At 37.3% G+C, this 23,499-nt stretch overlaps 1 protein-coding gene across 2 annotated transcripts in view; it reads right to left on the minus strand.

The window, feature by feature from the left end:
• BRINP3 (BMP/retinoic acid inducible neural specific 3) overlaps window positions 1-23,499 on the minus strand; it is a 282,184-nt gene that overhangs the window by 103,057 nt on the left and 155,628 nt on the right. Inside the window, exons 2-3 of one of the 2 annotated variants that reach the window (XM_058178208.1) lie at window positions 15,332-15,522; window positions 5,181-5,371 (exon numbers count right to left, since the gene is read on the minus strand). In XM_058178208.1, the coding sequence (XP_058034191.1) occupies window positions 5,181-5,371; window positions 15,332-15,522 (382 nt within the window). The remainder of the gene's footprint in view (window positions 1-5,180; window positions 5,372-15,331; window positions 15,523-23,499) is intronic. The other variant, XM_058178210.1, reaches the window with a different exon arrangement.

A 23,499-nucleotide genomic window follows, 5' to 3' on the forward strand; every position in this document is an offset into this window, starting at 1 on the left:
TGGTAAAATGAGGCGTCAGACTGCTGGGGGCAATACGACTCTGTAAACTGCTTAGAGAGAGATGTAAAGCACTGTGAAATGATATATAAGTCTAAGTGCTATTGCTATATGCAGACTGAAGAGTATACTGTAGGAGACTTTGAAAATTTCTGAACATTTATGAATTACAGGGATAAGTAAATAGCAACCAACAAGGGTTATTTAAAAGTATCATGGCTGGTGATATTCTCATTCAATTATCCTTAATCTCAGGGGGATCCCAACATTTTCTGAAAGGTAGGCTAAATGTAGTTGAAATTCAGTTGTCTAAGATTTCTTCACTTGTTTCCATATGACACAATTAGGTAGTGCAAAGGCTGTTCAATGTTAAAAATCCACCAAGATAGCTAGTATCCCATGATTCTTTGGAGACACAGAGTTGACTGCATTTATATCTGGCATCTTCTTGTGAGCTATAAATGCACAACTTTGTTTCCCAGGAGTAAATGATATTGCTGTTTTATTATAGGTCTTTATATTGTTAAAAAATAGCATTTTCAGTTATTTTCACAGAACTGCAGGTAGTATTCAATTTCCAACCACAACTGAGTCAAAATTTATGTTGTTAAATGAGACATTTGTTAAGTGAGTTTTGCCCCATTTTACTTTTCTTGCCACAGTTGCTAAATGAATCATTGCAGTTGAAAAGTTAGTAACCTAGTTGTTAAGTGAATCTGGCTTCCCCATTGACTCTGCTTGTCAGAAGGTCGCAAAAGGTGATCACATGACCCTGGGACACAGCAAAGGTCATACATAAGACTTAGTTGCCAAGCATCTGAATTTTGATCACATGATCGTGGGGATGCTGCAAAGGTCGTAACTATGAAAAACAGTCATGAGTCATATTTTTCAGTGCCGTTGTAACTTTGAATGGTCACTAAATGTACTGTTGTAAGTCAAGGACCACCTGTATTAAGCATCCATCAACCTTAAGAGCTACTAGGTTTTGACTCTAGAAAAGGTGAATTTGACTCCACTTGCTAATTCAGAACAAGATGCTGTCTCTGAGCCTAATACACGTTATGGAATGCTATTCTGGGAGAAAGTTGGCTAATAACATTAATTTATTTGCCTGCTGTTGCTTTAACATTGTCATAATTTCTACAGCTTTTTATATGATACAAAAATAGAAATGCATGGGAACATTTAAACCTACATTGTTATTCCTTTTCTTGAAATAGGAATGATGTACAGGAGGGAAACAGTGTGTTGGAAAAGGATGTTGTGGTCTACCTGCGGCCTACGGAGCTGGCAGCGGAGTCGGACAGTGAGGAAGTTGGGGCCAGTCCTGAAGTCTGGGGAAGGCTTGGACGAGAGGTCTGTGTCAGAGGTAGAGAAAGGGCCATATGGGAGGTACGTGCTGCCTTTGGAGCCTCCAGAGTCGGACCTCAGTGCGACAGAGGAACAAGGGGAGCCTGTTCCCATGCGCGCATGCGCAGAGCTGCCAGAAGGCAAGAAAATTAAAACAAAAGGGATGACTTGGGAGTAGGGCTTGGAGAAGATTGGCCCCTCCCATAAGACTTAGAAGAGGAGCAAAAGCACGTGGGCCTTTGCAGGAAGCAACGTTGTTAATTCTGTTCAGTTTAAAGTCTGAAGCTCTGATTGATTCTGGATTCCTTGTGGCTTTGCCAATTAGGTCTTTGGCAGTGTGTCAAGGGAGTTAAAGGTGGGTGATTATCAGCGTTATCCCAAAGGACTTTTTGGAACTCATCTGTGAATGAACAGACTTCACAGCTGTTGCAATAAAAGAGGGTTTGGGGACTACTCTTGTTTTTTACTGACTCAGGAAGCCTAGGTCAGAACAAAGGCAGAATCTGAGCAGGCTATAATACAGTGATGAAATTCACATTTTTTTACTACTGGTTCTGTGGGCATGGCTTGGTGGGCATGGTGTGGTTTGGTGGGTGTGGCTTGGTGGGCGTGGCAGGGAAGGATACTGCAAAATCTCCATTTCCACTCTAGTCCAGGGTAAGGATATTACAAAATCTCTATTCCCACCCCACTCTGGGGCCAGTCAGAGGTAATATTTGCTGGTTCTCAGAACTACTCAAAATTTCTGCTACCAGTTCTCCAGAACCTGTCAGAACCTGCTAGATTTCATCCCTGCTATAATATAACAATTCCATTGATTCCAGCATAAACTATGTGCAGTTAACTTGGTCTAAATCCAACCCTGCAAAGACTCTGGTGCAAATTGATTGAATATATTGTAGAATGTTTGTTGATGAAGATAATTGGAGATTGCTTTGTATTATATATTAGATGTGAAGCATAAATACCGCAGTTCTACACATTATTTTGAACCAAAAGAAAAATTTGGAAACAAAGCAATTTTGCCCTGAATGTCAATAAAACATTATGAATCAATAAAATGCATTTAATGATGAGCTTTGGCAACATCATTCTGCGAAAGAATTGAAAGTTGAAATAGAGCCAAAAATGACAAGTAAAGAGAAGTGAATACACTGTATGAGTCACTGTACACTGTACGCTGAATTCTTGCTCAATTTGGCTGCAACTGTGCCTGTTAATTATAGCTGGAATCGGGATGGATTTGTGATTGGTCATCTGTCCAATCATTTTATATATATATATATTCAGTTGTAGTGTCTTCATGGTTGTATCATATTGTGTTAAAGCTGCTTCACTTTATTCTGTAGTCATCTTTTTTCCTTCTGTCCTGGCCACTTTTTACAGAGGCCCAATTGAGAGCATTTTAAAAAACTGCATCTCTGTTTGGTTTGGTGGTAGCAGTGCCTCCATACAGAGAGTGGTAAGGACAACCGAGAAGATTATAGGAAGCTCACTCCCTGTTTTTCAGGATACTGCTTATAAGCACTATATGCTTAGAGCTCAAAGCATTGTTAGAGGCCCCACACACCCACTTCATGGTCTGTTTCTGTTGCTCCCCTCTGGGGAAGAGGTTTCATAGTATTTCTAGTGGGACTACCAAGATTCTGTAACAGCTTTGTTCCCTATGCCATCCATCTGGTAAACTCGCAAGATTTGTTTTTCTCGCCATGTACATTAACATTAACTCACCATGTACTTTAACCAAAAACTTTCTACTATTGACCTCACCCCATTCCTAAGAGGTCTGTAAGGGCCATGCATAAGAGCACCAACATGCCTACCATTCCTGTCCTAATGTTCCCTTTGCTTGCATCCAATTTCTTATAGTTATTACATACTTACACTTATATATATATGCCTATATATTGTATAGTTATTTCATACTTATGCATATATATATATATTGTTGTGACAAATAAAATAAATAAAATGTACATGTATACATCCAAACTAGACTGTGTGGTTTCTCTGTGTCATATAATATATGTGGGTATATGCATAATTTTGCATTTATTTATTTATTTATTTTGTCATGTTTATGTAGTGTATATTGGAAGTGGTGACCCTTTGAGAGCTGTATGCAAGGAAATTTCATTTTTATGTATGCCGATTAGTGAACATTAAAAGTGACAATAAAGTTATTCTAAGTCTAAGTTCTAAGCCTAAATCTATCCTGTTATATTATATAAAACAAACCCAAACTCTGGCTCAGATACATAGATGACACCTTCATAATCTGGCCACATGGGAAAGAAAAACTGGACAACTTCCTCATACACCTCAACAGCCTACACCCCAAAATACAATTCACCATGGAAACAGAAGCTAACAACCAACTTCCGTTCCTGGATGTCTTAGTCTACAAGAAATCCAATGGCTCCCTAGGATACACCATCTACCAGAAGAAAACACACACAAACTGCTATCTGCACGCACTCTCACACCACCACCCAGCACAGATCAACTCCATAGCCAAGACACTCATCTCCAGAACAAAATGCTTAGCTGACGAACAACACCTAAAAACTGAACTACACACTCTCACTAACGTACTAACATCCAATACAGAGAACAAGGAAACGGCAAAGCCCTCCTCCCATATATAAAAGGCACCACAGACAGAATCAGCAAGATCCTCCACAAACACAACATCAAGACAGCATTCTGCATAAACCGAAAAATATCCACCATCCTAAGAAACCCCAAAGAAAAAATTGAGTTAGAAAATCAAGGAGTATATGAAATCCCATGCACCACCTGCAGCACCACATACATCGGACAAACCAACAGAAGAATAAGTGCACGCATTGAAGAACATAAGAACTCAGTCAAAAAAGAGGAACCAACTTCTTCCCTGGTCCAACACCTTAAAGCCACAGGACATGATACTGACTTTAAAAATACCAGAACTAGCGCCAAAACTGAACACTTTAACAACAGAATAATCAGAGAAGCCATCAAGATAGAAAAACGCCCACACAGCATGAATAAACGAGATGATACTTCCCACCTACCAGCCATTTGAAAACCTGCCCTTTCGACAAATGAGTCCCTAACATGAAGAATGACGTAAGACCCACACTCACGAGTGCCACACAGCATGTCACCACCACATATCCATGCGGAAAGCAGACTCAAACCCACACTGATGATGAAGCACGACCAAGGACCAGAAGCCAGACCACAGCTGCATCATTAGTCATTTCAAACCCCTCTAATCCATACATGCAGCAGACTGATACCCACCATGAAGATGTAGCACGACCACGAATGCGAAGCCAAACAACAGCAATGCAGCTCACCAACTCAAATCCCCCTGCAACTCAGACTAACCTGAGCACAACCAAGTCCCACCACACCCAAACAGAACACACCCACATCCAATCAGAGCACAGCCAACCCCACCATCCAATCAGAGCACAGCCAAACCCCCACCCAATCAGAACACACCTCCACCCAATCAGAACACAGCCAAGCTCCCAACCAATCAGTTCAAACCCCCACTAGCATTTAAAAGGAAGAAACAGCTGTGATCACACATTGCTCCTAGAAGCACGAAGCTGTAAACACCAGCCTGAAGATGACACATGAGACTTCGTTGAAACGTCACCAAGACACTTCCAATTTTACACGGGAGAAAACCCGAATAACCACACACACACACACACACATGTTCACAATGAATATGACATGGATCTAACATACACTGTCTAGACAGGCAGACAAAAGACAGACATAGATATATAAAATGCAGTTTTGCACTGAAGTGTTGCAGAATGTTTTCATACCTTTATAGCAGTGGAAGCAATCTGAATATGGTGAAGTCTTCTCAGAGTGCTGTCCCTGTCAATAAAGTAAGAGGCCGCCAGCTGGTGTAGTGTTTCCAGAGTCACTGTGGTACTGTTAATGCTGGGATCACTTGTTTCTGTTCTTTTACTCAGCTTCCGCTTGTCCACAAAAATTGTGAGAGACTCTTCACCTGTGCAAGCAATACCACAAAAAAGTCAAAGAAGTTTACAGCACTTATTTTGTCCTTGGGTTGGTTGGGTGGTTGGGTGGTTTTTTTATGACATAACTAGCATTAAGCCTATGCATCTCATCTGCAAGGATATGACTAGAAGTAGGAACTCTGGCACAAAAAAATATCTAGGTAGTTAGAAGACAATTTTGTTTGGTCTGCATTTTGAGCAAACCAAAAGACATTTTTTTCTATAATGTTTACTGCTTTACATACTTTTGACATTGCTGCTCACCAATCAGAGGAGAAGTTATACCGGGCCGGTTAGCTCAGGCTGGTAATAGCCTGTTATTAAGAACACCGAAGCCTGCAATTATTGCAGGTTCGAGCCCGGCCCAAGGTTGACTCAGCCTTCCATCCTTTATAAGGTAGGTAAAATGAGGACCCAGATTGTTGGGGGGGCAATAAGTTGACTTTGTAAAAATATACAAATAGAATGAGACTATTGCCTTATACACTGTAAGCCGCCCTGAGTCTTCGGAGAAGGGCGGGGTATAAATGTAAACAAAAAAAAAATAAAATAAAAAAAAAATAAAGGTATACAGAAAATGTCTATATTAATTAAAGTAATATATCAATTGTTTTCTATTATAGAATGACAATACAAAAATGAGTATATGTGATAACAATACACAGCAAAAAAGCATGTGTTCATATATGTTAGGATCATTTTGTTGGGTGTTGTTGTTTGCTTTGTACCACAATCTAATGCAGATATGAAGTTAACATGTTGACCTATTCATATCTATTGATTGCAGATTCTGTTCGTAATATCTTTAGTTAGTAAGACTCTAGAAATAAAGTTGGAAATTACTCTTATCTAAAGCCTAACAGGATCAATAACAAGCTAAAATAAGCTATTGCTTATATGTAACTAGCTTTAAATATTAATAGCTTTATTTTATACTCTTCATCTATGCTGTGTATGAAAGAAACAAAGTAAAAATTGAATAATAGATCTTTAAGAATTCCAAATTAATATAACACAGAAATTAATGTAGAATCTAATGTTAAATTGTGAAATAATTACTGCAAATTAAGGTATGAATGTAAAATGTATATTTGTGATTTAGGGAACTATTCACAGGAAGGGAGGGAGGGAGGGAAGGGAAGGGAAAGGAAGGGAAGGGAAGGGAAGGGAGGGAGGGAGGGAAAGAGGGAGGGAGGATGGAAGGAAGGAAGGAAGGAAGGAAGGAAGGAAGGAAGGAAGGAAGGAAGAAAGGAAGGAAGGAAAAATTAACAGAACAGCAAAAGGATTGGAAAAAATACTCTACAGCCTTAATTGTTTATATTTATTCAATATTTCTTAAAACAGTATTTATAAAAATTCTAGAGAATTTTGCTTCACTAGCCCTAAATAAAGCTGAAGTTTATTTGTTTTTTGTTATTTTTATAAGTCGCATTCACAGGAAAAAGAAATTGCCAAGTGATTCAGTAATTGGGTCGTGGGATTGGCAGACTATCCAGAATGATGGATAGACTATCTAATGATGATGTTTTTGTGAACACAAATTCATAACTAGAAAGAGTGCCATCCATATGGCAGACCAACATTCCCATTACCTTTGGATTGTTCCAGCTACCCTTCAGTTAGGATTAATTCTTCACAGTTAAAACATTTACGTTGACAATTTGCAGCAAGTAAGGAAAGTGACCATAAGAGAAATAAGCAAGATTCCATTATTATATCTCCATAAAGCATAGTGCTAATCTTCCTATGGGATTGATTTTCTGGTCTGGTCTACCTAGTGGAACTAAAACATTGTGAATTCTTGAGACAGTATTTGATTTCACAAATCTGGAGAGATGTTGAAGATTTAAGACAGACCTCTTTTCAATGTATAAATAACATGTGCTTTGATGTTATCCTATCTGTCAGCTCCATACCTGAGCCTGCCTGACTGGCAAATTCCTATATTGAGAGAAGGAAAAAGCATATCAAAATGAGACGTTATATCATAAAGTTATGATGTGAGTAGAGAGACTAGAACTGCTGCTTTGTTATACTTCCATCCCCCCCTGATTTTTTTGATCAGGATAGAAACTGAAATAATGAACCTATATATATTTACTCAGAAATTTTTTCTCCATTACTTTTGCTTTAATGTAGACATCTTTTTGAAGCCTGTCTTCTCATTCTGTAAAATGATACTTCTTCCCAAGCAATTTGCCTTTGCCCATATTCAATGATTATCTATCTATCTATCTATCTATCTATCTATCTATCTATCTATCTATCTATCTATCTATCTATCTATCTATCTATCTAATTCATCCTCCAAAGTTATATTCCTGCAACCTCTTCAAAATACTCACAGAATAGGAGAGATCCTCTTTTCATTTTTATTTTGTGTCCAAGAATTAAAAGAAATGCATTGTCATGCTGCTTCATTTCAGAAAGAGCTGAAGAAGAATTAGGAAATGGCGGGTTGCAATATTGAATTAAATTCATAAAGATTTTAGGAACTATATAAATTAGTTCAATAGAGATGTAAATTATAAAGCCCTGTATTGAAGGCATTACTAAAATAAGCCGACAGTTTAGTTAAGTATTCATAAATATGATTTGGGAGCCTATATTTATATTGTGTATAATAATAGATGTTCTGATGATTGAAATATTTGGAATTGTTTTCTGTTTTTTTCTCCATTACTTTTGCTTTAATGTAGACATCTTTTTGAAGCCTGTCTTCTCATTCTGTAAAATTATTAGTGATGCAAGGAACATAAATTGCACAGAAGGTAATTATCTATTTTGGGGGAGCAACTAGGCAAAATATATTGGTCACATTTATGAAGCATAAGTGACCTAACAAAAGTGTGTTTTGGAAAGTTGAAACCTGCCTCTTTTGTACATGCATCAACATCACAGATCAGTACAAAAAAGTCAGGTTTGGGTTATAATATTACATCTGCCATCTTGCAGATTTTAGTATCTTTCAGATGCTGTTCTGCACAACACAAAAATATTTATCCTCCTATTTCAACATGCAGTTGTGTATTGCTATTTTATCCCATTGCAAATATTCAACTGAGACAATTTTACTAAGATAATCAAGTCCATTATGAAATACTGTGAACTATGATTTGCAATTCTTTTGTATATCTGACATCTTTAATCTTATATAAAGCAACAGAGCTGTGAATAGGAACCTTTAATCAGTATTAGATTTTTTTTTTTGGCTAAACTGTACATTAAGAGGTGGGGGAGAGTCACAGATTTATTTTACATTCAAATTGGCATAATCTGCCAGGACAGACTCTCCAATCCAGAACTGCACTTATGTTTTTTTTCTTGATTCAAAATTTCATATAGAGCAGCAATTATTTAGGAATACCATATACAAAAAGTATACCTTTGCAAAATCCATGTATGTATAAAAAAGAGCGGATTTTTGGAGAAGTTTGCTTGTAGCATTTATTAGAAATGGGTAACTGGAGGGATCAAAAGGTGTATATTGTACTGCATATGAAAACACACTCAAACTTTTTCGTATTTATATATAATTTACAAAGCATATAACAAACATTAATAATTTATGATTGTAAGACACCCAGAGTTACCGTATGGTGAGATGGATAGCCAATAAATTTTATAAATAAATATACAAAATAAATAAATAAATAAATAATAGAGAGAGAACAAATGAATAATATATGTGAGATATTGACATGATATAACTTTAGAAGGCTACCTTCCCAGTTTTATAAATTGTTATTTATAATTATAAACCTTCATAGTTGCAATGAAATGGACTTATAAATAGACAGAGAGGTGGATAGATAAACAGAATATTAGTATATACTATATACTACAAAGGGAAGTGGTAGCTCAGTGGCTAAGATGCTGAGCATGTCGATTGAAAGGTCAGCAGTTTAGTGCTTTGAATCCCTAGTGCTGCATAATGGGGTAAGCTCCTGTTATTTGTCCCAGCTTCTTCCAACCTAGCAGTTTGAAAGTACGTAAAAAATGCAAGTAGAAAAATAGATACCACCTTTGATGGGAAAGTAATAGCATTCTGTGAGCCTTTGGCATTTAGTCATGCCGGACACATGACCACGGAGATGTCTTTGGACAGCACTGGCTCTTTGGCTTTGAAACAGAGATGACCACTGCCCCTTAAGAGTCAGGAACAACTATCACATATGTGAGGGGAACCTTTACCTTTTTATATACTACAACATGTCCTTTTTATTGAAAATATTCCTAAGGCAGGTGGAATGCTTGTCAGATATAATCTATAATTTAAAGGCATACCTCTTTGTTTTACTCAGTAGAAGGGCTTATTGGCTTGTGTACTTTAAAATATTGCATTTGAATTTAAACAACATTTAACAAAAAACTTAGTCATGAAAAATCACCATAGTCAAATAAGAAAAGAAACGTTAATGGCTGTATTTCCTCAGAATAGCTTTAAAAACAAAACTCAACCAAAACTTTTCTTAAGTTTCCACGGGCAACCTTCTTCAGTGCCCATGTATACAGAGATCCTGGGAACATTTCAGAGATCCTTTGGTTGTCCAAGGGAGACAGAATGGCAGAGGCAAATCAAACTATTGTGCATCCATTTGCCAAACTGGCTTTCTTGCCTGTGAATACCAATGTTTGGCATCTCTACTAAAGAACACAAAAAGCAACAGTGACATTCTCCTTTCTTACTGACAAGGCATTGAAAATATAGGTACAATTGGGGGAAACAGAAACATTTCTTCGGGGAAACCTATTTTTAATCAAATCTTTAAAAAGCAGAGCACAAGGGATACAGTGTCTGCATTTGTGGCAGATCTGTCTTATCTATAATAAACCCTCAGGCAAATGATCCAAGACAAGACCTGATTCATACAAAAGACACAGCTCTTTACTATAATTAACTCCCACTCAGGTGTCTCATCTCTTATTGATGTGGATTCCAATTATGGCTTTTTTTTCATTCTTTTAATTTTGACTTTTAAGTGTTCTAAATTCCAGAGAACTGCTATATCTAGTTGCATATTGGATATTAAATATTGCTGTCCCTAGAGACCAAATGTCACTAAAATATATCAAGACTATTTGACATATATGCAAACATTTATTTGAGAATATAGTGAATAGTTGAAGCCCTAATCTCAGGATTGAGTTCTGATACAACCTTAATGTTTCTAAAGAAGTCTGAATCATGTAATTAAGTAAATTGAGGACTATATGGAATTTAAGCTTAAACTCTCTACGAGAATCCAAACTACTAACAGTTAAAGCAAATTGGGAGTAGATAAGAGTCAATGGAATTCAAGGTAGGCTGGACTTAGATCTCTTGACTTATGATTTATTTGACCTCTTCCTCAGGCTCAACAGTTATTTCCTACACAATTTTCAATAATTTCATCTTGTAGTAGTAAACATAGCTATAGTAACTTTCAAAGCATGTCAAATTAAAGACATGCATACCTAATGCATACCTAAAGACAGCATACCAAATTGGCCATTTCAAAATTCAGTTGAAAAGATCCACTGAATTATATGAGAGTTAGTATCAAGCCAATAGGCAAAAGATTATAGGATATATATAATAGATATATAAACATACATTTCTAAGAACTCAACTATCTCATAATCCATAGTTGAGAGACTGGTATAGTATAGAAATTGTGTAATGCTTTTTTTTTTATATGTTTCAGACAGATGCCTACATAAGTCGGGATTCTTTGCCTATCTGACAGCCACATATGAATGTTGTATTCTTAAGACTTTTTTGTAAGTCTTCAATTGTCAGGCACAACTGAATGCAATGTTTCCTTTCACATTTGATGTCAGCAAGATACCAGCTTCCCAATTCTCCTTTTTGACATAGTTTCCATTAAGAAATACACATCTTGATTAGTATTTATTAGGCGGTACAGTGTCTGCAAATACTAAACGCATATCAGACGTCACCCACAGGGTAAAAGAGCACTGGAATTGAGTTAGGTGAATATTGAATTTTTCTTTCAATATTCACATGACAAGTTGACCTTCTGAGAGGATTGTGCGATCATAACAGAAGTTTAAACTTCCCGAGGAGCTGGTAGAAAATAATTTATTGAAACATTGCCTTTTATAACATGGAAATCTTTTCATTTTAGGCTCAAGGTCATACAAACAATTCTTAGGAAATTGTTAGGGTGTAATATCCTAAAAACATTTTTTCCTTTTATGTAGACTTAATTTTTAATTAAAAAATAAAATTAATTCCACTTTTTTAATCCATTTCTGGTAACCTGATAATAAGATGTCTCCGACCCATCACAGCTTTGTCCACTCTCAGAGATTCAGTCATTCTTTAAGGTAGCCCTCAAAATATTCCTTGCTTTGTTTTGGTGGGAAATAACTTTGTTTTGGTGGGAAAGTCCAAGATAGAATTTTTTTTAAAAAGGCCTTTGTCAGATATCAAGGAAAAGAGGATGGATAGAACAGGATCAGAAGAACACAGGATAACACATTGCATCAGCATGTTTCTTGCTTTAAAATGTTTCCTCAAGAAATGCACAATCTGCATTTCCATGTTTCATGAGGAAGTAAAGATTGACTCTACTATGATTTTGAATCATGCAGAAGCGTTCGTGATATATTCCTCCAAAAAAATGCCTTTCAGAATCATGCAAAACAGTTGGTGATATATTTCCCCCAAGAAATGTTTCAATAGTTTTCAGTCCAACTTGAACAAAACACTTTTAGTAAAATTGTATGAGCAACAAACTTCATGGGCACAGCATTTCAGCCAGAGACTGGCTGAATACCTTTTGGAAATGTATACCACTTCAAAATGGGCAATTTTTGGCACAACTTATTCTTAGCCTGAAACTGAAAAACGTACCATGTTTTTAATCAATATTTTATAAATTTTATACAATTGAACTGTCAATCATGGCACAATGGGAACACATACTGTAAAGGACATAAATATAGGTGGAATGTTTTCATTTTTCATCCATTTGGTACTTTTCTACCAAAAAAAAATGGAGGAAGCATAAAATGTTGTAATTTAAATGACAAAAGGAAGTTACATCTAGAAAGGACTTCTATAAAATTAATACTGTAATGAAATGCATGTTGCTTCCAAAACAGGATGAAGGGACTCTCCTTTTCTCCACATACAGCTAAGATGTTGCCTGCAGAAAATGAATCAAAGATGAGCGGGGTTTTTTAATAAGGTTGTTTGCCAAGTTGGCCAGCAGAAGGCTCTTCAATCTCAGTAATTATCTTTAATATAAACAAAGGATAAAATGCTTTTTGTTTCCATTGTCACTTTGAGCGGGGATAGCTGCCTGTATGAACAATTCTGAGCACCAATGATCTTTCCACCAATTTTTCTCAAATGTCTATCAATCTTTGGTTACTGAAAAATAAAAGGTATCCTACCCACCAAAATAGATATTCCTGAACTGTTCCTGAGCTGCAAATCTAGTTTGCAGATCTGAAAAATAAATCATGTCCATGAGAAGTTTCAGATCTATGTTAGCTCTCCAAGAATACCTCTGCTTTGTCTGGATTGAGTTAATTTTGCTAGCTCTCATCCAAACTATAAATATTTCTTTCAGGTGCTGGCACAATATTTCTATGATTCCACTGAACTTCACAAGAACGTATAGTGATGCTGAACCTGAGAAACAAAGTGATAAATCATTTATCATATCCTTAAATGACCTCACTCAGCAATGTCATATAAATCAAAAAGAGAAATAGATCCTGCAGCTCATCAGAGCATTATGATAATCTTTCCAGTGCAACCTTCTGAAATGGAAAAATGGAAATGTGGGGGTGGTGGTGGTGGAAATGGAGCACAGCATCTCCAAAGCAAACCTTGGATCCCTTACAAAAAAAAGGGGGGGGACTCTCCAAGGAAGTTATCAGGTAATATTGCCTCCTCCTCTTGACACAAAAATCATCAATCACTTTATGCCAAACCCAGGAACAGAAAACAGATTAGAATACATCAAAATAATCAGTGTGGAAACAAGCATATATTAGGCTTTCAGCAGACAGAGAAACACTCTCTTTGTGACCTACTGTGCAATGACAATAAAGGACTGTCTCAAGTCACATTGGCCTTTCTTCTCCCTCCCTCCCCCACCTCCTCCTTCTAAGACATTCATTGTAGAATGCTGCTAAGTTTTTTTTTAAAAAGGTTTAAAGTGTATACTGTTTTACTCCCATATAAGTGTGCATTTAGCTGAAGTTTTGTGAACATACTTAATGTATCTCTTCTATTTGCTCTGGTTTGCAATTTCTAATCCTACCAACAATTTCTTTTTCCCATTAAAGCATCATTATCACCAACCAATTTTAAATAAAAGTCAAAAAAAGCCTCGTGGCTCCCGGGTGACACCTATCCTGCGCAGACTGCACTGGCTACCTGTGGCCTTCCGGGTGCGCTTCAAGGTGTTGGTGATCACCTTTAAAGCGCTCCATGGCATAGGGCCGGGCTATTTACGGGACCGCCTTCTGCTACCGAATACCTCTCACCGACCCGTGCGCTCCCACAGAGAGGGACTCCTCAGGGTGCCGTCAGCTAGGCAGTGTCGTCTGGCGACACCCAGGGGAAGGGCCTTCTCTGCGGGGGCTCCCGCCCTCTGGAACGAGCTCCCCCCAGGACTTCGCCAACTCTCGGACCTTAGAACCTTCCGCCGTGAACTTAAAACACACTTATTCAGGTGCGCAGGACTGGATTAGATTTTTTAGCTTTTAAATTTTAAATTTTAAATTTTATACTGATTTTAATTGGTTTTATTATTTTTAGTTCAATTGGCCGGCTAAATATTTCATTTTAAAATTTATTTTAAATTCATTGTCTATCTATGTATTTTAATATGCTCTGGTTTGCAATTTCTAATCCTACCAACAATTTCTTTTTCCCATTAAAGCATCATTATCACCAACCAATTTTAAATAAAAGTCAAAAAAAGCCTCGTGGCTCCCGGGTGACACCTACCCTGCGCAGACTGCACTGGCTACCTGTGGCCTTCCGGGTGCGCTTCAAGGTGTTGGTGATCACCTTTAAAGCGCTCCATGGCATAGGGCCGGGCTATTTACGGGACCGCCTTCTGCTACGAATACCTCTCACCGACCCGTGCGCTCCCACAGAGAGGGACTCCTCAGGGTGCCGTCAGCTAGGCAGTGTCGTCTGGCGACACCCAGGGGAAGGGCCTTCTCTGCGGGGGCTCCCGCCCTCTGGAACGAGCTCCCCCCAGGACTTCGCCAACTCTCGGACCTTAGAACCTTCCGCCGTGAACTTAAAACACACTTATTCAGGTGCGCAGGACTGGATTAGATTTTTTAGCTTTTAAATTTTAAATTTTAAATTTTATACTGATTTTAATTGGTTTTATTATTTTTAGTTCAATTGGCCGGCTAAATATTTCATTTTAAAATTTATTTTAAATTCATTGTCTATCTATGTATTTTAATATGGCTGTACACCGCCCTGAGTCCTTCGGGAGAAGGGCGGTCTAGAAATTTGATTAATAAATAAATAAATAAAATAAATAAAGATGATGATGATGCATGACATCATCATCTTGACTTTTATTTAAAACGAAAAAGACATATAATCCCGTCAGAGTTTTAATTTTTTTTTAATGAATGCACCACCCCACTCACTTTATTTACAGAGATTCTCAGCCTAAAATTGCAGATAACTCTTCTGATGGGAGAATAACTCTATGGAAATTGGGGAAATTATGTTCCAGAATCACAGAAAATAATCAATTAGAAGCACATACCTGAAACCGTAGCTATACAAAATGCTTGATTGCAGATAACGAGGCCTGGGTTATATTTACTAACTGCAGATTGGCAAAACATCAGATAATGAGGCTTAAGATAATGAGGACCATCTGTATGGTTCCAGTAAAGTTTCAGTACCTGAGCTGAAGGTGTACCTAGTTTAATGAAAATGATCTTACCTCCCAGGGTAGCTGACAGCAGGAAGTGGGTCCCATACTTCTTGATAAGGTTTTCTGTGATCTGTTGAAGAGTCGGCCTACGTCCTAGTAGCCTTACATTTCGGAAAAATTCAGGGGCAAGAGGCAACGGGGAGCCAAGAAAATTCTTTCTCTCAACAGCTAAATTGTTTACCTTCCAACGGCCAAATTCCCTAGAAGAAAAGAAAAATCATTTTAAACATGCACAGTTCAATTTTTCTCCTTCACATGATATACTGAGGAGATTCACCTATGATACTCCGTCAAGCACAAAATCAGGGATGATCAATCCAAACTCTTCAAATTAGTTTGGATTTCAATAAAAAGAAATTGATGTCATTTTGGATTGCTCACTCACAAGACATAGTAAGAATTAGAATTCATATTACTCAGGGGGAGGGGGAGATACTAAACTATCTACTCCTGCATTAGCCTCTTACAACAATCAACAAATAAATTGGAGGGAGACATAATTCTTATGAGAGAAAAGCACAGGCTTTTTTAAAAAAAAAATAATGCAGTTGGGTTTCTTTAATGTTATATAGTGCAACTGTCATTAACAAGCTGGTTTAGTTCTCCAGACTAAATTACTTTCAAATGATTGATTAAAATGCCTTTTATTTGTGCTATGCTTGCAAAACAAAGCTTTTCATGTGAATTTTTCCTTTCATGTCAAATTCCTGCCATGTGATTAAAAGTGGACTGAAACTTTGTCGCTCATTAAATTCCTTAATTTTCGCTTCTTTGCAGAGCAACTTGTGAAATCCATTGAATTGCAATTGCTTTAACTTTCCTTCTATAACACTGAAGGGTAACTATATCTAATTAGCTACAGAGTAGTGTGGCCTCATTCCAATATAACATGTGATTGCTGACTATAAAGAGGAGCAATCGAGGGCAGGGGACAAAATGTGTTCTATAATTTTGTGATGCAAATTCTGTCCCTTACATTAGTTGTACGTGATGTTGTAATGCAAATACAAAAGGACAGAGTTTATAGCACCATCTTATATTGCACATTTTAACATTCTGCCATCATCATGACTAGAAACAGATACCTCTATCTGTGATAGAGCGGTATAAAAATACGAAAAATAAATAAATAAATAAATAAATAAATACTATAATCACATAGTAAGAGAAGCGGAAATACAAAAGAACATTGCTGTTTGTGTCCTATTGTTTCCTTTCATTATATATAAGCTTATATGTTGTATAGTTGTTTCATGCTTATGCTTATATATACTGTTGTGACAAAATAAAATAATAATAATTGCTGCCTGGGCAAGTATGGAGATCTCACAAAGGAAAGATAATGATTCTTGTTCATATCATATATAATTCTACTTTATTCTGTTTGTATGACCAAGCCCAACTCCAACATAGTTTTTGTACTCTCCACTCATTTCTGTATTTAATACCCATTGTTCAGTCCAAATTCATTCTTGATCTTAGCCCTTTTAGTACATATTTCTTAAACAACTCATTAAATTTAATTCTATAGTTCCCTGATTTTTATTTCTATATACAAAGCAAGCACAAACATAAACAGGAATTTTCATTTAATTTGATGCACATTCTTTCTTTGCAACAGATTGTATATTATACATAAACTTTCTGTTAGCATTTGTATGACTTAAAATTTCTTCATCTGTTTACCCATCTTAAGTGAAAATTTTATCAAGAAGACCTTTTATTTTTTATTTTTCTTATCAAACAAACTGCTTTGGTTTTGATACATTAATTTTCAAATCAATTCTTTTCATTGCATCATATAATTAATCTAATAGCTTCTGAAAGTTATTCATTTTTAATTAACAAATAAACACAGTTCCAATCAAGAGCCTTTTAATGCCTCTCTAATGTTAGTTTGGACAATCAAAGGGACATCACAGTTCCTTCTCTTATTCTGCATTTAATGTTGAACTATTTGCTAGGCAATTTCTTCTCACATATGTTTCCTTTTCTTCCTACAGAATTCTTACTGCATTCAACAACCAACCTTCACCTCCATATTTAAGCAGTATGTGTTCGTTCCAGTCAGTTTGACTTCTGACAACCACCTGAATAAACCCCTGCAGTTTACTTGACATGATTTTCAGAAGTGCCATTGCCTTCAGCCCTGGGATGAGAGAAAGTGATCATCCCAAAGGTGATCTGGTGCCTAAGCCAGGTGAGTTGGTGCCTAAGAACTCCCAGTCCCCAAATGTTCTTGCCTGTTGCCTTAACACTATACCAAACTGGATGTCTTATTTATGTAGAACAGGGGTGTCAAACTCAAGGCCTGTGGGCCGGATCTGGCCCATGAGGTGCTTAGATCCAGCCTGCAGAGCTGTTCTGGAAACAACAATAGACCAGCCCATGGTGCCTCTGCCAGATAAAATGGAGCTCAGTAGTGTTGCACGTGGCCCCCTATGCCTGTGGCTCTGTTTTGGCTGTGATGGCTTCCTGCTGTCCTCTGCAAGCGAAAATAGAGCTGGGGGGGGGGGACACACAGCCACTCTGTTTTCACTGGCAGAGGGCAACAGGAGGCCATTGTGGCCAAAAACAGAGCTCGGGATGGCCACATGACCTCCTCCCCCGAGCTCTGTTTTCGCTGGCAGAGGGTGGAAAAAGGCTGTCTTGGCCAAAATTGGAGCTTGGGAACCTGTTTTCATTGGCAGAGCACTTGGGCCATCACAGATGCCCCTGACACAAGTGATGTCAAGCTGGGCATGCCCTCTATGAGCACGCACACCATGGCCATGCCTACCCAGTCGCCACGGTCAAACACTACCCTGATACAGCCCGCAATGAAATCAAGTTTGACACCCCTGATGTAGAACATTCCATATTTCAAGCCTATCCATTTTATTTCATACTTTTTCTAAATTAAAAAAAACAAATCCTTACAATACAGAAATTTACAATTCCTTCTGACATTAAGGCATTGCTGGATGACTGGCTGATCAGTAAAAATTGGACAACCTACCCAGCTTAAAGCCAGACTGCATTTCCCAAATTTTGCTCATTTTCACCACTTCTTCCCTTTCATTGGCCAAACATCTGCTCAAGCATTTTAAACATAATAACTCCAGATACTCACAACTCATTTTTAGTCCCTTTCTTACCTCCTTTTGTACAACGGAACAATAATACCATTATTACAGTTATCAAACATGCCAAATATATTGTATAGCCACTTCATAAGCAAACTATAGTCAGAATTTAATATTCCTCCTATAATCTACCTATACCAGCAGTCTCATCCTTTTCCAACGTACTCACAGCAGTTAATGCTGGTTTTTCATCAATTCTTCTTGAATTGTAACACTGATAACATTCATTTTAATTCCATTCTTTGACCTATCAGTAATATTCCCATTTAAATGTCTAAACTATTCCTTTCCATGTTTCCCTATGGCTTCATTCAGAATCATTTCATCATTTCTATTGTTTAATTTCACTGACGCCACTGGAACTTCCTTGCTTAATTTCCTTCACCTACTTCCAAAAGCTTTTGTAAAAAATTTAATCACTATTGCTGACCATTTTTCTTTAAATCTTAACTCTTGCCTGATCTTTTTGACTGCCTTCTTTGCAATTGTCATTATCTTTCTTATTCTTGACAAATATACAGCGTTCCGTGTGCCTTTGGCGTTGAGTCATGCTGGCCACATGACCACATAGACATCTTCGGACAGCGCTGGCTCTTCGGCTTTGAAACAGAGATGAGCACCGCCCACTAGAGTCAGCAACGACTAGCACATATGTGCAAGGGGAACCTTTACTTTTTATATATATTTTTCTCCTCAGTCATATCTTCTTTTACCTCATTACACTAAACATACTTGCCCTTAACATAACTCTGTACCAGTGGTGAAATTTCCCTGGTTCTAGCTGGCTCGCTGAAATGGTAGCGCCAGCGGCGGGAGGCTCCGCCCACCTGCCAAGATGTCATTACGTACCTTTTTTTTACCATCTGCGCATATGCAGAAAAGGTGCATGCGCGTATAGCATGCTCCCATTCCCAAACCGGTAGCGAAGATAAGCGGATTTCACTGCTGCGCTATACATTTCTGCATCATCATTTTTTATTATTTTTAGGAGATCCGTTCCCCAATTTTACATTCACTTTCCATTGGCAGCTTAATTTATCTTCTAAGACTTTCAACTCACACTTTCTTTTCCTGCAGTTGTTTTACATTCATTCTTGACTCCTCCACCACCATCCCCACTGCCTGCCTTTTGGGTACCCTTAACATTATCAAGAAATAATGTGTCCTACATTCACAGTTACAGCTTCACTCATCAGCTTTGTGTTACTCAGTATAATTCTCTTAATGTTTATTGTAAACAGTTTATTCACTCATGCTTTTTTTTTCTTTTAAAAATATCCCCTAACTTAAAGAATGTGTCCAAAATCTGGGACTCATGACTCCTGAGAGAATGCAATTTGGGAAAGCTGTGGCTCCTTCAGAGTTTACTACTCTGAGTTGCTGAAAACCAATTGATTTTTTTTTAATGATAAGAACCGTGGTGGCGCACTTGTTAGAATGCAGTTCTGTAGGCTAATGCACTGCACTCCAGAAGTTAGATTTTGAATGGCTCAAGGTTGACTCAGCCTTCTATCCTTCCAAGGTCGGTAAAATGGGGGGGACCCAGATTGTTGGGGGTAATATACTGCTTAGAGAAGGCTGTATGAAGCAGTATATCAGTCTAAGTGCTATGATATTGCTATAAAAAAGGGTAAGGATTTTGTTGATTTAATTTATTTACAACTTTTCAAAACAGCTAAACCATTTCTTCTAAACAGGATAAAAAAACACAAATTAAAAATGAAATCAGATGGGGGAGAAAATGAATGGTGTTTCACTCAGGCACCAAATTTTGAAATTTAATTCTTAAAAATTTTCTGATAGGCTGCATATATTTAATAGAATATTTACTGCATGATCTTCCCAATACTCTAAATACTTAACATACTGGGGGTGTCTAATGCAAATAGATGGCAATTGCATTTGTTCAGTCCATTTTTTATAAGGACATACCAAAATTTTAACAATTATTTATTAGCAAAATTAAAACAAATTGAGAGTAAAAATCATCAGAAATAAGAAGTAAAAGTATTTCATCATCTTCTAAAAAAATATATTTTATTAGATGCTACCATTCATATATATTCTGACAGATCTTAAAATTCAGCTCCCAATCAAAGATCAAAATAATGGAATATATTAAGAAATTAGTTATATGGGAAATAAACAAGGATTTATCCCAAAATTTTACAATTTTCTGGAAATAAATACATCTTTATAGCCTTTTGCTTTGAAAAAAGCAAAAAAGGCTAGTCTGAGTTATTCATCATTTATCCTATGTGCTGTAAGTGGGAACAGAAGGTCATAATGAGGATTGTCTATGGAAATATACAGGTCTTGTTTTATTTTAAAAGGAACAGTCAAGAGACTAAAGGGAGAGTGCAATTCTTTTCCATAATGAAAAAAGGTATTCTAAATTCAAACCATGATTTTCTATCTTAACACCAATACTGTAATATTTATGGGAAAGAAAAGCTGCATACGGTTTTTTAGTATTTAAACTAAACTTCAGAATTTAAATATCTCAGAACAAAATTAGCCCTTAGGAATTTACACATATTTTGGGTCACACTATCCACGCAACCTGGTTAAGAGGGCCAACATGTTACATGAACATTATAAACAAGTTAGCACTTAGGTTAGATATCAATTCTAATCCAAAACAATCCTGGCGGTTTGAGGTTAAACTAACCTCTCCAGTCATGAAAACACTGAACAAAGAGACAACAGAGAGTTAACATTCCCTTCTGCCTATTAACTCAGAAACTAATACTAGTTAGTGCTAATGCTATCCCAGAAAAACAGGATTTCTCTAGAGACTTTCTCTCATTGATCTTTCACTACCACTCTATTGTGGGTGAGATAGGAGTGAGAGCAAGTCTATCCAAATTCTTGTCTTGCAATGTCTCCAACCATCTTTGGGTTTCTACCAATCTTTTTTAAAATATACAAACCTTTTTTTTAAAAGAAGAAATTGAATTCCTCCTAGTTGCTTTGGCTTTGGCTGACTGCTCCATGTTCTTCCTGATTTTCTGGAATGGCTCACATTTTCTCTTTACTATTAAATAGTCAGCTTAGCCATGTTATTCAAACACAGCCAATATGTTGAATATGATCCTAAATCAGTGGTGAAATTCAATTTTTTTTTACTACTGGTTCTGTGGGTGTGGCTTGGTAGGGGTGGTGTGTCTTGATGGGCATGGCAGGGGAAGGATACTGCAAAATGTCCATTCCCACCACACTCCAGGGGAAGGATACTGCAAAATCCCCATTCCCATCTGACTCCAGGGGGAGGATATTGCAAAATCCCCATTCCCACCTTACTCTGGGGTCAGCCAGAGGTGGCATTTGCTGGTTCACCGAACTACTCAAAATGTCCACTACCAGTTCTCCAGAACCTGTCAGAATCTGCTGGATTTCACCCCTATCCTAAATGGTCACTTTGGGGCTGCTTTGATTGTGACTATTTGATTGTAATATATTTTGCTATTAGCAGGAAAAAATAGAAGCAAAAGGAAAAAAAAAACAATTTCCCCCCCCAAAGCAATAACCATGAATATTTCAAGACAAACTAAACTTTCATGACATTTAGCACATTATCTCACTATGAGGTCATAGAAACTGGCATTCATAAAGGTGGTCCACTCTTAAGATTTGGACCTTTTTCCTATTTGCAGAATCCATCCATTAATGTGCTGATTGTATCATGTCAGCTCATAGATCACAACAGTTGTGAAATCTGGCTCACATTCAGGAACACCAAAGATCATAAAAACTAAGTCCGCTGAAAATATTAAGAGCCCAGTTCATACATTAGGTTGCTAATGCAAACTTTTAATGATGCAATATTTAAATATTTTAAAAGTTGTAATGGTATGTGAGAATGACCTTGGGAGACAAGGGAAAGAGATGCTGCCCAGGGAACAATCAGATTAATGGGGGTGAGAGCTTGCAGCTGAAGTTAAAAGAAATGGTAAGAGATTTGCACTTTCAAATGTGCAAGATTCTGTTAATGTAGCCTTACAATAAAGTAGAATTAGTTCATCTTGTGCTTCCTGTTTGGTCTATTTGGGAGGTTGAAAGGGGGAAAAAATCCATTCACTTAAAGCAGGGGTCTCCAATCTTCGTCCCTTTAAGACTTGGGACTTCAACTCCCAGAGTCCCTCAGCCAGCTTTGCTGGCTGAGGAACTCTGGGAGTTGAAGTCCACAAGTCTTAAAGGGACCAAGGTTGGAGACCCCTGACTTAAAGGACCAGTTAAAATATTATTTTAATATAATTCTTCTTCCCCCAACCACATATGCTACTGATCACAGACCCATTTTGAAGACAGACTCAGATTTTAAACATGTTGTGGTAAATCTACACAGGCACAGACACTGACAAATAGACATAAACGCTACTACTATTGAAGCTAAATGTAAGGAGATTCAGGATTTATAGAGCAAACAGTGACTTTACACTAAGCATATTTAAGTTACAGGATTTCTTCCCAATAGTCATACTGATGAGTCTCAATTCAAATGGGAACTAAACAATTTATTATAGAAGGGGGTAATCAGTCACAGGTAGAGCATATCATATAGAGTCAGTCTTCAACTTATGACCACAGTTGAACCCAATATTTATGATGCTAAGTGAGAAATTTGTTAAATGAGTTTTTCCCCATTTTATGACTTTTCTTACCACATTTGCTAAGTGAATAACTGCACTTAAATTAGTAGCACAATTGTTAAGTGAATTTGTTTTAATTGTCAGAAGGTTACAAAAGGTGATCACATGACCTGGGACACTGCAACTGTCGTAAATGTGAGTCAGTTGTCAAGCATCCCAATGTAAAACATGTGACCATGGGGATTGTTCTGTCCTCCCTCGCCTCCATCCGAAGGATGGCTTAATTAGCCGTCACTATCAGCTCTGGCAGCAGAATAGCCAGCGTCTACCAAGAGCCTCCGTTATCTTCCATGACGCTGGTGAGTCACCTAGAAACAAACTTCAGCTCTTAATCAGTGGATTTGCCTGTTACAAAGAGACACAGCAGTTCTGGCTGCCTTTTATATCCTGTGGGGTGTGG

This window comes from Ahaetulla prasina, chromosome 3, assembly GCF_028640845.1.
Source record: "Ahaetulla prasina isolate Xishuangbanna chromosome 3, ASM2864084v1, whole genome shotgun sequence".
Classification (NCBI taxonomy): Eukaryota; Metazoa; Chordata; class Lepidosauria; order Squamata; family Colubridae; genus Ahaetulla; species Ahaetulla prasina.